Raw genomic sequence first — 17,563 nt, forward strand, 5'->3', positions numbered from 1 at the left:
GTGCTTCCATTTGCTCGTCTGCTTGTGAAGGAGCTTGTGCTACATTATGTCAGAAATCACTATCGACAGTAAAGAGGAGAGTGATTTAGGACAGATTTGCTGTTGATGGTGCAGTTTATTCTATATAACCATGGAATCATGTATTCATTCTACAAAAACTGTAGTTAGTGCCTGCTAGCTGTCAAGCCCTGGAATAAGCACAGGAGAGCCATAATTATCCAGCCTTGTAGTCCCTACCCTCATGGTGCTTACCTTCTAGAAGGGGGGAGAGGACCATAAACAGACACATTAAATTATAATAAACAGTTAAGTAGTGATAAGTCCTGTGAGCAAACACAAGCAGGGTGGGGATGGAGAGGATGGGAAAAATATTCTAGGTAGGGCCTCAGGGAAGCCCTCTGGGGAGGGAAGCCTCTCTGAAGAGGTGAGGTTGGAGCAGAGGGATATCCCCATCTGGGGACACGTTGGCCTGGGGAAGGTCTTTCCAGGTGGCAGGAACAACAGATGCACAAGCCCCAAGGAGTAAACTTGCTAGTGTGTTCAGGGACCAGCGGGAGCCAGTGAGCCCAGGAGAGTGAGTGAAGCAGCAGATGAGGTCTGAAGGGCCGCTAGGCTAGAGCATACAGAGCCTGTGAGCAAGGCAAGGTGAGGCCTTTAGATTTTATTCTAAAGTGTGAAAGGATGCCATTAGAGGGTTTGGTGACAAAAAATGATATATCAGACTTTATAAAGCTTCACGTTGGTTCCTGTATGGAGAGTTGCTCGTAGTGGAGCACATTGAGAGAGCTTCTACAATGTTCGCTTTGAGGAAGGTAATGCTCTCAATCAAGTTGGGGGAGTATCTCAGAGCCCAGAAAGCCACAACTTAGGTAACAAACCATTATTGGGCATCTCCTCTGTACCAGGTACTTTACCAAGAGTTTTTATGTCTGTTTTCTCCTTTTCAAAATTGTATCTTTTGACTGGCTAAAACTTATTAAGGAACATACCAAGAAATGAAATGTGGAGAAATGTTTATTTAAAATATTAGCTATATTATACTGACAGTGTTCAAAAGGATGTTGCCAATGGATATTGGTTAAATATAAGGAAGATGTCATAGTTGACAACTAACTTTTCCATATACACGAACTCACTTAGACGTGGGGATAAATACTCTGAACGTTAATGTAAGTTTGCTAATACTATCAGTAGACATGAACCAAATTTTAACCAGTCATAGGGTAGAAGAGGCAGGAGAAGGGAAAGTCAGGCCAGAAACTAATTTAGAGACTAAGGGAAGGGGAAAATAACACCAGGTCCCACTAATCAAAGCTCAGCAGCAGTAGCAGGACTTGTAGTAGTCACAGTTATGATAATTCTCTTGTTGGAGGTGGTGGTGGTGGTGGTAGCATGACGTAGTAACAGTAATTAGTTGTAACTACAGTGATAATGACCATTGTCATGTTAGTAGAAGTGGTCGTAGTGGACTGCCCTGGGATGTCACACATGATACAGCAATGTACATGGATGATTCCGTGCATCGTGTAGGACATTTGCATGTAAAAATCCAAGAGTCTACAGTAATTACCACAGTAATGAGCAGGAGATACAGCTGCATAATGGTTAAGACAACAAGCTCTAGAATCAGACTGCTTGAATACAAACACCTCTTATTAGCTGTACGGTTTTAAGCAAATGTTTTCAATCCTCTGACTCTCCACTTCCTCATCCATAACGTGGAGACAGTAATACCTACTTCAAAAAATTGTTAGGGGAATTTTTAAAAAAGTGTATGTAAAGCACTTGCACAGCGCCTGGCACACAGTAAGCAAACCCTCCATGTGTGATGTTATCTCAGACACAGGCAGACATTCCCACAGAGGCAGGAGAGGAGGGCAGCCTCCAGGCTCCCTCACTAACAGCTGTGAGCATTCCTCAGAGGCAAAATTTGCTGAATTTACTGAGGTCCATAGTCTGGTCCTCAGTCGCGGAAGCTGTCAGCACACCATAGGTAGCAACTGCCTCTTCAAGGAGACAGATATTAACTCAAGGTCATGACACCGATGTATAAAATCAGAATGCCAATTTGTTCATTGATCATGTGACTATTTCTCAACATAACTGCCAAGGGGACCACAGACAGTTGGGTCCTCTGGCTAGTAAATTTTCTCCCATTTTCAAAACCAAAGTATAATCAGAAGGGTGCTTGGCAAGCATGGAATTAGAGCAGGTGGAGTTAATTATGTGATTAAATGTTTCACCCCCATCTGCCTTGAAGCATATTACTCTTTGAAAAGGGTATGTGTACCAGTCATAAAAAAGGGCAGTCTCTGAGCAGATCCTTCTCTCCTTGCCAGCACTCAGAGGGGCCTCCCCCTTCTCTGTATTCCCACGGATGGTTGCAACAACCCTCCTAATAATGGGCTTAGCCCCTCCTTTTGCTATATTAATAGTCAGTCTGGTGACATGCTCCACTTGGTGACTTGGCATGTCTCTGCTCTGATTCATTTCTGAAGTTTTTGTGCACACTTTTCTGTGGTCCCCAAACATTGACAATAGTCCCCACCAACTCTGTCGCAATCATTTAAAATAATTGAAGAAAACATTTACAGAAGTTCTCATTTCAATGTTGTCACATTCCAATTTACATGAGGCCACCCCCTTATTCTCCAAACAGAGCACCAGAAAAAGTCCCCAGTGAGTACGAGGGTGATTTTTCATGAGAAGGCAGACTCCAGAAATCCACACCTAAAGGAAGTCCATTTAACTGTACCTGGGCCACCCAGCAATAGCTGGGACTCAATGGCTAGATGCCAAGATTCTTACATGTCTATACTTGTGAAATACCTTTGTGTTTTCAGAGAAAATTTACCAAGGAATGAAAAGTACTGGGATGATGTTTGAGACTGTGATTGGACATTCCTTCAAGTGTGTGAGTGAACAGAGCATCCAGCTGTCTGCCCACTTTCAACTGAAAACAATGAATGTCCAACTTCAAGCCTTTGATTTCGAAGATGACCACTTTGGAAATGGTAAGTTCAGGATTCAACACATCACAAGCATAAACTTCAGAGACCCATGGGTAGTTTCAAGTTGTTTTTTTTGTCTGAAACTGTCGAAGGGATCACATGAGCTTCCTAGAACAGTATGATTTCACAAAGCTCTTAGGGCCAAGTTTCTCTGACCAACCCTCCCTCCTACTATTCTCTCTGAGTCAGTACCAACCTCAAAATCAGACACCTTAGCCCACTCATGTCCACTGCTCTCCCACAGGAGAATATAACCTCCTTGTCTGACCAACACTTATTCTGAATCATTTAAACACACACACACACACGCACACACCTAACAAGTCAGAAAACACCAGCTGCAACCTCCCCTTTATAAGCTGTTGAGTACTCTTATTAGTACACTCAGGTATATTTGGAGAACACTTTAAAGATCCTGAATATTAGTGATGTCTAAAATTCAAAATTTCAGAATAGATTCTTCCCCACATGCAGTTGGAAAAGAGAAAGATATCATAATTCAAGATAGAAATACACTCTGTTGGATCCCCTCTTATACTGTTCCACCTGGCGAATGCTTTCTCATAGTTAGTCTTAGTTTCCATGCAACTTCTGCTTTGAGTTTTAACCACCACAGAGGGAAGCAGTTCCTAGCAAGAAAGCAGTGGGCAGACCAGGGTGACTTTCCAAAAAAAATCCCTTTTTTCTCTGCTGGGAAAACTGTGTCACAAAGCTTTCTACACATTTAGAACTTCAGTTTCTAAAACATCCCTCTCATAACTCAATAACATTATGAGAACCTCTGAATTATCATAAAGATTTAGCTGGAAGTTTAGCTGTAAACTAAATTTCTGTAATGTGAGTCTAATTTCTCTTTGAGCTCCATTATAAAGTTGAAGATGTGTCTGCAGAAAACTTCTGATAAATTTGCTGGAGAGCATGTAACAAAGGAAGGATCAAAGTGTTACTTATCTTGGATCCCCTGATTTCTGTAGGTTTTGTCTCACAATCTCTGCCTTCATTTTGGACCTTTACCACAGTGGTAAAATTAAATATTAAAATTTGCTAGTAGGTGTTGTCCCCACTTTGTCATCTTGTCTCAAAACTTTCAATTCATTATGAAGGTTTGGGAAAAACACCTCTGTAATTCATCATGTGATCTTAAAAATAAGGTACACACTTGCTTTCCCCACCCCTCAGAACCCCACCCTTCAGAACCCCACCCCTCAGAACCACTGTGAAGCAGGAAGTGAGCAGGTCTGGGAAACTTGAGTGGCCCAGGAGAGAAACAAAACTTTTCAGCAGCACACCCCCGACCTCTATGAGCATAGCCCACAGGGAGATGTAGAAAAGCTGTCTTTTCCTTTTTTCTTCTCTCTCTTTCTCATATAACTAGTCACAAAACCCTATCAATTCTACCTCCAAATTATTTCTCTTGTTCATTCCACTATCATTACCTCAGCTCAAGGCCAAATTCCCAGCCTTTGTGCTTCAAATTTCACCAAAGACACTCACACGTGAAGATGTGTGTCTTTCTGTACATAATATTTTCTACCAGAAAGTAAGAGAAAAGGAAAAAAGAAGTGAGTGAAAAAATGCAAGTTACCTTACACTATGGTGTTATAAAAGATGAATGTACAGAGGGCTGTGGGAGCAGAAACAGGCACAGTGTTATGAGGAGGGGCCAGAACTGACCAATGGGTGACAATTCAACAGGAGCAGGAAGAACCAGAGAAGAGTCCAGGAAGTGTAAGTGCTCAGCCTGGTCACCCCAAACAATTGGCTTTGACTCCTACATTCTCAGCCCCTCCTCCCTAAAATCCTGGAGCCTCCCAAAGGAGCCCCAGGCTATCCAACAGCCCCTTTAAGAGGCACAGAGTTTGAATAGAAAACGTTGGCCCTATGATTAGATACAGGGCCCTGTTTCTGGAGTTGGGAACCATGGCTCCAAGGCTTACCCTGGCTTGGGAGTCAAGACAATTCTGATCCTGACCCTCCAGATCAAATCACCGTTTTTCAAAATTGGGTCTGCCTTCCAGCTGCATCAGACTGACCTGGGCGCCATCTCCACCCCACTGAATCATAATTTCTTGGGTATCTGCAATTTCATACACTCCTTAAGTGATCCCAAGCACTGTGTGTTTCAGGTCATTGTGCTGAGCCTGTCCCTCCCCATTTGTACCCATCGGTTTGTCTGATGCAGCAGGTGGGAAGCCCAGCTACTCTATCTCTCCCTTGGTTTCCTTTTCTGTGAAGCGGAGGCAGACAGGGGCAGGATCACTTCCCAGAATTGTGGCCAGCATATAACACCTGTTACTCTGACTTCAATTACAGCGGATGAATGCTTCAGTGACAGAAACAGGAGAGAAACCCCTGTGGCCGTGGGTCTGAGTATCGCAGGACTGCTTGTCGTTTTGCTAACAGCATGCCTGGTGGCCAGAAAGAGGCCCAGTAGAGGATATGAACGCATGTAAAGCCCCAGCTTCTTCAGAATGTGCAAGGTTAAGGCCTTGGGAATTCTGGCTTCACATTCGGCCTGAAGTGAAGGGATTGACTTTTCTAGTTGACTGTCCCACCCTCCCAATCTGATTAGGAAACCTAGTTTTTCACCAAAGCTCCATCTGAAGGCTGACTAAAAGGTAGCCCCCACCCACTTTCTCCTGTTAGCATGGGGAAGTTGTGCCAAAAGAGCTTGAATTCCTTACTCCACTCCTGATAATACGGGGCTGGCTGCGAGAATTAGGGATAAGAGGCAGAGACATGAGCAGGGAGCTTGTGAAGACAAAGCAAATACCCAAAGGGAGAATTGTGGGAAAGACGTTTTCAAACTGCACCGATTTTTCTTACACATTTTTAAGAGTCTCAATATCCAGTTTTTAAAACACTATTTTTAAGAAAAAACAGTCTATTTCCAAATAAATTCTCATGTGATTTTAAACTCCTGGATTTTGCCCAAATTTTGATTTATGTAAATTACAGATGGTCTGAAGAGATCATTATTTTTAAAAAGACATAGTCTACATGATTATAATGTGTTATTAGTAAAAAAACTAGAAAACTTCCCAACATTTAATTTTTTTAATGTAAAGCATGTACTAAAGCTCTTGGCAAAGAAGAGACTCAATATACGTTAGTTCTTCAACTCCTTCACCTGCAGTTGTTTTCTGCCTTCTTAACACTTTTTTTTCCTGCTTTATCTCTGTTTCTCTTTGATGCTAGTCTATCCTCACAAATTAATTAATTTGGACCATTGCGGGAAAGGAGTGGGCAAAGCATCAAAACAATCAGAAATGGTGAGCAGAAAAGGTGGCTCTAACCAGATTCTGACCCACTTTCCTTTTTTAGCAAATATTTACCAAAAAAAAAAAAAAAAAAAAAAGTAGACCAGGAAATTCCTGATTGGGAGTGATTGATATCTGGAGGAAAATTTCTATTAAAATAAGGTTCAGAATGTTATTCATGGTTTTCTGTTACATTGACTGGTTAGGAGATTTGGGATTTTTATTTCAGAGAAAGGTGAGAGCCGTGGATTTCTGGATGTTAACTGCTTTTATCAACAGGAAGTTTTTTGTTTTTCTACATTTTCCAGAGGTGCCACTCATTAATTTTACCAGAAAGTTTATGAAACTTGGCAATATCTCTATAACCACTGTTTACCTAGGGCATGTACTGGCTTTCCCTTGACGTATTTTAGTTCTCTTCCCCTTCTCAGAAGTGAAGGGGTGGAGAGGGCACGTAACAGCTTTCAGAGAGCTTCAAGAGCCCCTGAAGATGTCTAGAGTGTCAGGAAATTCGTTTCCTCCTTGCAACAGACATTAATGAAAATCTGGGACATGAGGACCCGGTGTTCCCCAACGTGACTCAGGTTGAATAGCAAGGGCTTTGGAGAGATGCCATTTTTCTCCATCTCCTCCCTCTTGGACTCTCGTTTCCAGTTCTGCCTCAGTGTACCTTAAGGTTCTATACTGCAGAACATGAGTTGTTTATTCACTGTACCACTACCATCCTATAGAATGACTAAAGTTAGGTTCACCTTCTAATGTGTGGAAATTTCTCCCACAGCTGACAGAAAAAGAAATGGAATTAAAATCAGGAGGAGAGGGATAAGATAGTTCACTTAAGTTTCATTTTCCTTCTAGCATCTTGGATGAGTTCTTTGGGGTGATGGCTGCTGCTTAGACTCCTGTTATCTACCTGCCCCACTCCCCCCCCAAAGCCAATTATCTTTAAAATTAATTAGAATTGACATTCTGGTAACCAAAAAGAACAAAGGTTTCATTTGAATGAGAAGTAAATAAATGCCCAGATGCCTTATTGCCTCACAGTTCTGCCCACTTTTTGCAGTGACATCCCAGAAGATACCCAGGGTAAAACTTCTGGGATTTAAACTGTGGGGAAACTGTGAGGATGGAGGTAGCCTCCTCTGCCCCTGGGGTTCTGCCTTAGGCTGCCTTTACGTCTGTCTGTTCTGACTACAGGAGGCTTATAGCAGGCGCCCTGCCCATGGCTTTCTGGGTGGGAGCAGGATGATGCTGTGACTGACCCTGGCAAACCTTGCAGGGGCCTTTTCTGACATCTCTGGCATCACTTGGCCCTGCCTTTAGTTCTCCTGTTGCTTGCTCATTCATCTAGTTTCAACTTAATTTTTCTCTTCTGCTGTGAGTAGGTTGTCCTAAATTTACCCCTCGCTCTGCACCACCATTAGAGAGCATACAAATCCCCCTAGAGATAATAGAAATCTTCCCTAATGCCCGCCTGGAGATAACCTATTCATTGTTAATTTTGATGTATTTCCCTCTCATGGATATTGCTTTACCTCCTGGAAGCATACAGAGTAAACAATTTGTTATTCTTTTTTCCTGTGCATCATAAGCTCCATGCTATTAAAGGTGCAAAGTATCATTATTATGTTTGCTATTGTGAATATGCTATCAACTTTATATAACAATTTACTTAACTAGTCTTGTTTTTATTGAGAATTTTTATTGTGTCTAGGTCTTCACAATTATGTTATGATTAAAGAATTACACATGAATTGCATATAAAACAAACTTTAACAAATGTGTATAAATATATGCCTGAATTTTGTTTTTGCCCCATAGATTAAATTCTTTAAAATGGTTACAATTTATTCCTCAGTATTAATTCTTATTTTTTAAAGAAAAAACAGAAACAAAATAATACATGTAGATGATTTAAAATTTTTCAAAGCACTACAGAAATATATGACATGAAAACTTAGAGTTAAAACAGTGACTAGTATTTTCCTTTCTCATTATCTAATAGTTTGAGGAGTAAAAGGTTTTTAAAAATCACCAATAGGAGTCAAAGAGATATAATCTAACACAATACCTTTAAACCGGTGAACAAAAAAGAAACAAGAATCAGAGCACAGCTGGTCTCCCAATCCTGCTTCCCCAAACACTCACCCCAAGAAGCCATATGATGAGAGAAAAAAATCCTGGAACATTTACTACCATTCCTAAAACTGGAGAGAAAAGGAGCTGTCAGTTTATCTCTTCTAATCTGGGAAAATGGCTACTGGGAAAACTAGGCAGAATAAACATGGAGACTGATGGAAGTGACCTGAGGAGCCAACCTCCAACCAGAGGATAGCCCCAAGTTGTAGCTAGTTGCCAAGGTACAGACAAGAAGGTAGAATCCAAATAGGTAGCTCAGCAGGGAACGTGAACTGATCTCAAACACAATAAGAAGAAAGGCCCTCATCTATTCAAATGATATCACAGGAAATTCAATGTCTGGATGAGATGCTCAAAGCATGAGCAAAATCAAAACAAGCGATGTGACCACTATTCAAAATTACTGCAGCAAAATAACAATAAGAATAATATAAAATTAAATCACAGTAAATTATGGGTATCAAGTTTTAGTTTTGAAAAACATTCTGGAGATGGATGGTGGTGATGGTTACATAGCAATGACAATGTACTTAATGATACTGAAGTGTACCCTTAAAAACAGTTAAAATGGTAAGTTTTATATTATGTATATTTTACCACAATTTTCTAAAATTAAATTAAATTAAAAGGGGAAGGGTTAGAAAGGAACGTATTTGATAAAATACAAAGAAAATGTAACTGAAGGAACAGGGAAAAACCCCTGACAATTGGTTTGTACTGAGAATTGCTTAGTAAGAATGTTAATTCCTTATAACCAGAGCTCATAGATGAGATGGTATAATGAAAGAGTGAGATAGATTTTAGTCCTAAGAAAACAAATTGAGTATCAAAGAAACGCACTTACATAATAAATAGAAATAGTAAGAGGCAAAACAGATAGAGCTGAAAACTGAATTATCTTCACAGAGAAAATGACTCAGATGCTCAGTTAATGCAGATAAAAATTAAGATTATAATATTACAGAGAAGCTGCTAGGTATGGAAGATATTCAGACCATCCTACATGAGGGTAATTGGTGCCTTTGAAGCAGAGTGCTCTAAAATAGAAGGAAGATATACTTGATAATTTAAGAGATTTTCCTTAAGATCAATAATTGAAGCTGCAGATTGAAAGAGCCCAGTGTATCCCAGAAAAACATTGAGGTCCCACATTTTTTTCAACGGCTGTTATATTCTACTCTTATGATTGTACCACTTAAAATTTTTGATGTATATCCAGATTGTCCACTTTACTCTCATAAAATGGGGATTATTTTAACATATCATGGTGTACTTATGTGAATATCTCTTTAGTATAAATTCCTAGTGGTGAAATTGCTGGGTCAGTAGGTATGTGCTTTACATTTTGTTTTAACTTGTATTTTTTTTCAAATCATTTTAAATTTCTTAATTTGTTAATGTTCTTTTTAATCTAAGAATTACATATATATAATACATTACACATATAAAACAAAATTGTCATGTATCACAAAAGAGCTTACCATGAAAAGCAACATTTCCATGTCCTTCCTCTTAGAGACAAAGCACTTTTAACTAATTTTCACAATTTCTTATGGTAACTATCCCCATAATTCCTTTAAACAGTATTAAAAAACTTATTATTTCTTAATTTATCAGCTTTAAACTTCTTGCTATGGCAGATAAAGATTTAATACTTTTACACCATCCCTTTTATGGTCATATCTCCATTTATTGTTAAATCGATAAGGTATATATTATTATAGTTATGTAAGTATTTTCCACTGCAAAATCAAATCGTGTATGACGAGCACAGTTCCTGTCTTCTACATATTTGGTTTTTTTTCCTGGAGAGGGAATTGCCATTACCTCTCCCCTGGCCCCTTCTGATTCTTTTTTCTTGGACCTTAGGTGAGAATTGGGTTTTAATGGTGATCCTTGGTTCATTTCAACATTGGTTCCTGCAAGGACCTCAGGGATATATCTTATCTCTCCTTGAATAAGATATATAGGTCTCCATTTATTTGTTTTCAATCAAACTCCCTTTTATCCCCAGGGCCCTTCGTCTTTCTCCAGTCAAGATCGATTACATTTTAAATGAACTGAATAAGTACTTCTTTAATGGAATAAAAATAGAAGAGTTTTGACTAATTAACAAACTTTCACTTTTAAGTGTTCATAAATAATTAGGGCTATTTTCTAATATTTTTAGCTCACTAAAAGCAATACAAAAGAACTTTAAGTGTGACAAGAAATGTTTCATAAAGTGGGTAAACATCACGTATTTTCAAGAGATCATGTGTAATCTAACGACACACTTTTATGCAAACACATTCCAATTTGCAGAGAGTGGTCAGGAAGAAAAAGTAGTTAACCTTGTTAAATATCTATTAATTGCTGAGAAGATAAGGTTATCTTATTTAGCCCTCCAACAATCTTATATATTGTTTGCTTACTTTATAAAGAGAGGAAATTGCAAGGTTAAATAACACCCCCAAGTTCACACAGTTAGTAGTGGAATTAAAAGTCAAGCCCAGGTTTGACTCCCAAGCACATATTTTTCCTACTCTAGCCTGCTCTTTGGTCTGTCCTCATCAAACCTTACCCGCTCTATTGTATTTGTTTTTTCTCTTAGTGGACGAGTGTTCCTCTGACTACACAGTTGTGCTTCCGGTGATTGGGGCCATCGTGCTGGGTCTTTGCGCTGTGGGTTTGATTGTCTATGGAATCCGCCTAAGGCGTGAATCATCTGGATACCAGAGAATCTGATTGGTGCCCAGGGGGAAAAGAAAATAATGGAGCTTAGAGAATTTTTTCTTCATTTTCCAGGATATTAGGGACTTTCCTTAGAGTGTGGGTCCTTTCAACAATGTAAACCATCTGTCACCAAAACTGAGTCATTTCTGATTTAAGTTTAAGCAGCATATCGATTTCTAAATATTTTTTGTTTATTTTATGAAAGATCTAGTGAGCTGTTTAAGAGTATTTTCTAGTTTATTCAGAATATTTTAATTATTCAAAGTCAACATTTGAGATGTGTTAAAATAGCACAATCTATGTAAAGTGGTGTATGTCTCCAATTTATAAACCAAAGCATCAATTGTAATCAAAACTACTTGTTCCTCTTGTTGGTATCCAATGAAAAACCTGGGCTACCTGTGATATGTTGTTCATTTTGATGATTTAAAAAAAACATTTAAAGTGGGAAGGAGTTAGGAGATAGCCAGGCATATGTTTATCATATAAAACATGAATAGTAAAAGCACTGAAATTCCATTTTAGAGATAAAGCAAGGGCATTTTTTAAAATGGAAAAGATCAAAGATAAAATAAGATACTGAAGGGGTTGTTTAGCTGGGGCTCTAAAGATAAAGGAGTAAACTTCTCAAAGTATTTTTTATTTCTTTGAAAACAGCAATTTTCTAACCACTAACCAACTTTTCTTTCTTGAATGTAGCTCACCCCTCTAGTGGTAGCTTGCGTTTTTTGCACTTTTATAGCCACATTTTCTATACTAGTTTATTTTATTCTGTGGAGCAGCCTGCCCTTCCTCTCCCCCCCACCAAAAAAAAATCCCTGTTTGTTTTTACTGCTAAAGAAAGGAACGAAGTGAGGACATTAACAGAAAAGACCACATGCCCCAGGCATTCTTTAGTAAAGGAATAATTTCAGTCACCCTAGACTACACATTGACTTTTCTGACTTGTTCTTTTATGAGTCAATAGGGTTGGCAAGGTCTTGACTTTATTCTTAATAGAATATTGAATTGTATTAAAAGTTTTTGTAATAAAAAACTATTTTGGAGACTCATTCATTTCTTATAATGCAGTTTTTTGTTTTTAATCTTAATGGTTGTCTTTTAAATATGGAGGTTGTCACTGGAATCAATAAGCTAAATTATCTTTCTATAAAGAATTTTGTTTTATTCTTCATTGCCACATTATTACTTGGTAGGAAGACTTATTTGAGAGAAACTGAATTTCTGAGAAGATAAATCACATTCAAGTTACAAATTAAACCTCTCAACCCAGTCCAGAATAATTGATTGGGTTATTGGTTTACTTAAGTGCTGCCATCGTTCGTTCATTCTTTCATTCAACCAACATTAAGGACTTAGTAAATGCCAGACACTCTGGTAGGGGATGAGAGAAATAAGAAGATCTATAGCTGTGTAACAATACCCCAAAACTTAGCAGTTTAAAACCACAAACATTTATTATGTCACTCAGTTTCTGAGGGTAAAAAATCTGGAAGCAGTTTAGCTGGGTGGTTCTGGCTTAGAGTCTCTCAGTCGGTGGCAGGTAAGCTGTTGGTCACAGCTGCAGCTGAAGGTTCAAATGGAGCTGAAGATTCTGCTTCCAACTTCACACCCTGTGGCATATCCATAGGGGTGCTCACAACACGACAGCTGGCTTTTTCCAGGGGAAATGATCACAGAGAGAGAGATACGGCCTGCACTCTTCAAAAATGTCACCATCATGAGAACCCAAGAAAAACTGAGAAACCATTACAGATTAAGGGACGTAACTCAATGCAATGTGTCACACAGGATTTTTTTTTTCTTCTATAAAAGCCATTATTGGAACAATTGGGGAAATTCAAATCAGGTTTGTAGAATAAATAATAGTGTTTTATCCAGTTGATTTCTGACTTTGATCATTGTTCTGTGGAGAGGTAAGAGAATCTCCTCGTTTTAGGAAATACACACTGAAGTAGAAGTAAAAAAAGGCGTCATGTCTGCAACTTACTTGCAAATGGTTCTTAAAAAATGCGAGTGCACGGGTGTGTGTATACAAATGTGTATATGGAGAGAGAAAGACAGCTAAAGCAAATATGGTATATGACCATTTGGCAAATCTAGGAGAAGGGTACTATTCTTGCAGTTTTTCTGTAAGTCTGAAGTTATGTCAAAACAAAATGCTTAAAAATTTTGTGCTTTGGAATAGCTAATACAGGCCTGTGGTACTAAATTCAAAAGATGCAAAAGGGTATATAATAAAAAGTTAGTCTCCATCCTATCCCTGACATGGAGCCATCAACTTTTCTTTCCCAAAGGATATCTCTGCATACATAAGCATGTATGTATTTTCTTTCCACTATTTTTATACAAACTGGGGACTAATAACCACAGTTCTGCCATTATTGTTTTTTCACTCATGAATAAATGTTAATACATGAGTGAATATAGTGCTGTCTCATTCTTTTTAGTAACTGCATAGTAATTATATATATATATATATCATATTCTATATGTAGTATTGTTGCAAATAATAAACTGATTAAAAGACAAAGATATTGGTTAAATATAAATATATTTTATGTATATACATATATATATATTACATATATATTAAGTATATATATGTAAAATCAGTTCGCTATTTCCAACAATACTACAATAAATTTCCTTAATCAGACATCATTTCAAACATCTCTGAATATATCTTTAGGTGAATTCCAAGAAACAGCTTTGTTAGGTCAGAGTTTGTGAATTTGCAAATTTGATAAATATTACCAAAGTATTCTGCATAATGGTTGTGCCCATTTTTACAACAGTAAAATATGATATTATTCTTGCAAATTACAGTGTGTTGTTAAACTTTTTGATATTTGCTAATGTGATAGGCGAAATATGGTATATCATTATAGTTTTAATTTGTGTTTCTCTGATTTGGTATGAGGTTAAGTGCCTTTTATATTTGTTTCCTGTTCTTTGAATGCCTCACATTCTTTTTTTTTTTCTTTATACTTGTTAGTCTTCCCCACACACAGCTTTATCGAGGTATAAGCATAAAATTGTATATATTTAAAGTGTACAGTGTGATGATTTGGTTTAGGTATACATTGTGAAATGATTACCACAATTGGGTTAATTAACACATCATCATCTCACATAGTTGTCTTTTTCTGTGCTCTGGGACAGAAGAATAGCACTGGCATCGACTACTCTACCATTTGGGTGGAATTTCCTTGTGAGACAAGGTGGGCCACCTGCTTTGGGGGTGGAGGTAAGGGTGGAAGCGAGGGTAGTAGGAAAGACGGTTCTTTGGTAGTATTGTGCTCTAGTTCTTCTATGGTCATTGGTTCATTAGATGTTTCTATCTCTTCCAGGATCTATTTTGGTAAGTTGTATTTTCTTGGAATATTATCTATTGCATCCAGGTTTTCAAGTTTGTTTGCTTAAAGACGAGCACAATTAGTCTCTTATAACTCTATACTTTGTTTTCTAGAGCTGAGATATTTTTCCCACTTTTTTTTTTTTATGGCAAGTGTTCATCCCCCTTCTTTTGCTTAGATTAGTTAACCATTCATCTGTTTTATTAGGGTTTTTTTAACTTCTAGATTTATTACTCCTTTGATATTTGTTTTCTTAATTCATTAATTTCTTCTTTAATCTTTACTAATTTACTGATTCTATTCTGCTTTACTTATGTTGATTTTTGTATTTTTTTCTAACCCTTGAATTAGATGTTTACTTTCACTATGAATTTTCTTAGGAGCCCTGCTTTAAGTACTTTCAGCAGCTAATGTAGTAAATTCAGTATGTTTATTTTCTAGATACTCGTCAATTTCGGTTTTGATTTCCTAGTAATCAATTTTTTGACTCTTTCCCCCCAATAGTCAATTAAAACATTGTCTTCAAAAGCTCAGGAGGTTTTAAATTTTTTATTTTAGTTATTTATTGTCTCCGTTTTTTGAGAACACTAGAGAGTTTTATATCTTGTTCACCCCATTTAACGTTTGTCCCCTGACTGCCTCCATTATATCCCCGCGGCTTTACTGATAAAGATCGCGAGGCAGGTTCTACTAATTGAAGCCGGACGAGAAGGAAGACACCGCGCAGGCCGTGAGAAGAAGCACCGACCCAGGACCACGGTCCTAAGGAGGCTGAGGCCAGAGCTGGGTGTCTCCAGGCCGAACTCTTAGAGGCCGAGGCGGCAGGGACCACACCCCCGCGGGCACGCGGCCCGATTGGCCAATCGCCGCACTGGAGCCCTGCTCTGTGTTTTGATTGGTTTTGGTGGAGACACGCCCCCGTACTAGGTGCGGCCCATGGCCTGGTTTTGACCCGGACGGTGGCCGGCGGAGGACAAGAGGTTTTGCTGAGCGGAGCAAAGGTATTGCAGCGTGTGGGACGCAGCTGTTGTGCCTAGGAGTTGGAGAGCTGCGGGGCTGCGGGGCCATGGCGGTGGCCTCTGCGGTGTCGGTGCTGCTGGTGGCGGCGGAAAGGAACCAGTGGCAGCGTTTCCCGAGCCTGCTGCTGCCGCCGAGGTAACAGCCCCTTCCGTGGGGATTCTCTGCTTTCAGTCTGGGCGTCGAGTGGAGACGTCCCCATACCCAGTCCTTCCTTTTCTGTCCCCTACCCTTCTTCCACGCTTCAGCTCTCGGTTTGGCTCTATTTTTCCCCTTCTGAGCAGTCGGGGAGGGGTGGAGCTGGGCCTGCCATCTCCTTCCTGTCCTAGCCCTCGCCATAATAACGCTTGTGCAGATCTCAACCAGTTACGTGGTGCTTTCACTGCGTTCCTTGTGACGGAACGCGTTGTTCGTAATCTGGTTTCTGACGAAGTCCAAAGGAGTCGACGACTTGCCCAAGGTGAACCAAGTCGTGAGCGGGGAAACCAGAATGCCCTCCAAGTCCCTTTCGGTTCAGCTGTCCCTTAGCAGGTGTCCAGCTCAGACAAAGACTCCTGGAGTTCTTTCTCGGTGTTGGAATGAGTCAAGCCAACAACGGCAAGTTTGCCTTCCAGAGAGCTTAGAAGTTATTTTGTCCATGTTCTGTCTGCATGTTTAAGTCAAGTAGCAGACGACTCACTCGAGCTAACCGGATTCCACATCGTTGTCAAATTCGGAGCTGTAAGCTTCGGTCACAATAACTGACAGGGACGAGACTCGCATGCTTCCAGGTAGTAGGCTTCTTTCTCTTCCTTTGCTTCATCATCAGCAGCATTCTCCATCATTCTGGAAAGACAGTACAACTTGGTGCTGAAAGGCACCAATTCTGCAGTCTGAAGGCAGGTCTCACCTTTGCTGCTCACTAGGCGTGTGAGCAACCTTGGGCACGTTGCTTAATCATCTCTCTGCTTCAGTTTGCTGGCCTAGGAGGAGATGATGATACCTACAGGCGACAATACTAGTACTTAGTACCTTGGATTGTGCAAATTAAATGAATTAAGACATAGAAAGAGGCTTACACAGAATCTGAGCACATGAATCAATTCATAGATGTAGCCTTTGCAAACTCAATCATTGAGATCAATTTTTTTTGTTTGTTTCTGTTTTCCACAAGTTATTGCAGATGCCTTGGATTTCCAGATACTTAATTGTAGGACTCACCCTAGAGCAAAATAAGGCAATGAGTAAAAGCAGTGTTAGTATTCTTCTCTTTCTCCTGATGTTTGTTTTCTGAGGTTTCAGGGCTCTTCATGATACTACCGCAGACACATTTTCTCTCTTCTCTCTCAAACCTTAGCTATTTATATAGAATTGTTCTTTTTTTTTTTTTGTATTTTATTTTATTTTATTTTTTAATTAAGTTTATTGGGGTGACAATTGTTAGTAGATTTACATAGATTTCAGGTGTACAATTCTGTATTACATCATCCATAAATCCCATTGTGTGTTCACCACCCAGAGTCAGTTCTCCTTCCATCACCATATATTTGATCCCCTTTACCCTCATCACCCACCCCCCACCCCCTTACCCTCTGGTAACCACTAAATTATTGTCTGTGTCTATGAGTTTTTCTTTCTCATTTGTTTGTCTTCTTCTTTTGTTGTTTTTAGAATTGTTCTTAAGAAGCTGTCACCTGGAAAATGTTAGAGTTGTAATGGCATATAGAATTAAAAACCTTATTAATATAGAGGGTGTTTACATTTCTATTTAGATCATGATGTTCTAGTAACTCAGAGAATAGAAATCTAGTGGTAGAGTTTTAGAAATGAGAATAAGCTAGTATGGAAGTTACCTTGATCAGGGTGGAATTATTTTATAAAAGCAACTTCTTAATCTTGTTTTTTAAGCCAATGTTTTAAATTATAGCTTATATAATGGTGCAAAATAGAATAGACTAATGAGAACATTGATGATAGAGGATTGTAGTTATGTGGTGTATGAGTATCCGTGTGTGGTTGTCTGTCTTTCTTCACTAGAAGGTGGCAGAAGAAAATTTTAGGACAGCAATGGCCTTGAAACCTG

The 17,563-nt window shown here is 39.1% G+C and overlaps 2 protein-coding genes across 5 annotated transcripts in view; both read left to right on the forward strand.

Moving 5' to 3' along the window:
- Positions 1-13,548, forward strand: part of LAMP3 (lysosomal associated membrane protein 3) — a 32,082-nt gene extending 18,534 nt beyond the window's left edge. For 2 of the 4 annotated variants that reach the window (XM_081064984.1, XM_081064986.1), the window contains exons 5-6: positions 2,844-3,014; positions 11,004-13,548. In XM_081064984.1, coding sequence (XP_080921110.1) covers positions 2,844-3,014; positions 11,004-11,137 — 305 coding nt within the window. In that variant the 3' untranslated portion in view covers positions 11,138-13,548. Of the gene's footprint in view, positions 1-2,843; positions 3,015-5,324; positions 8,116-11,003 lie in introns of those variants that run through there. The other 2 variants (XM_081064983.1, XM_081064985.1) reach the window with 2 other exon arrangements.
- A 1,518-nt stretch (positions 13,549-15,066) lies between these two features.
- MCCC1 (methylcrotonyl-CoA carboxylase subunit 1) overlaps positions 15,067-17,563 on the forward strand; it is a 58,912-nt gene continuing 56,415 nt past the window's right edge. Inside the window, exon 1 of the mRNA XM_081076292.1 lies at positions 15,067-15,639. Coding sequence (XP_080932418.1) covers positions 15,551-15,639 — 89 coding nt within the window. The 5' untranslated portion in view covers positions 15,067-15,550. The remainder of the gene's footprint in view (positions 15,640-17,563) is intronic.

Source organism: Rhinolophus hipposideros (genome assembly GCF_964194185.1).
Source record: "Rhinolophus hipposideros genome assembly, chromosome: 2".
Taxonomy (NCBI): domain Eukaryota; kingdom Metazoa; phylum Chordata; class Mammalia; order Chiroptera; family Rhinolophidae; genus Rhinolophus; species Rhinolophus hipposideros.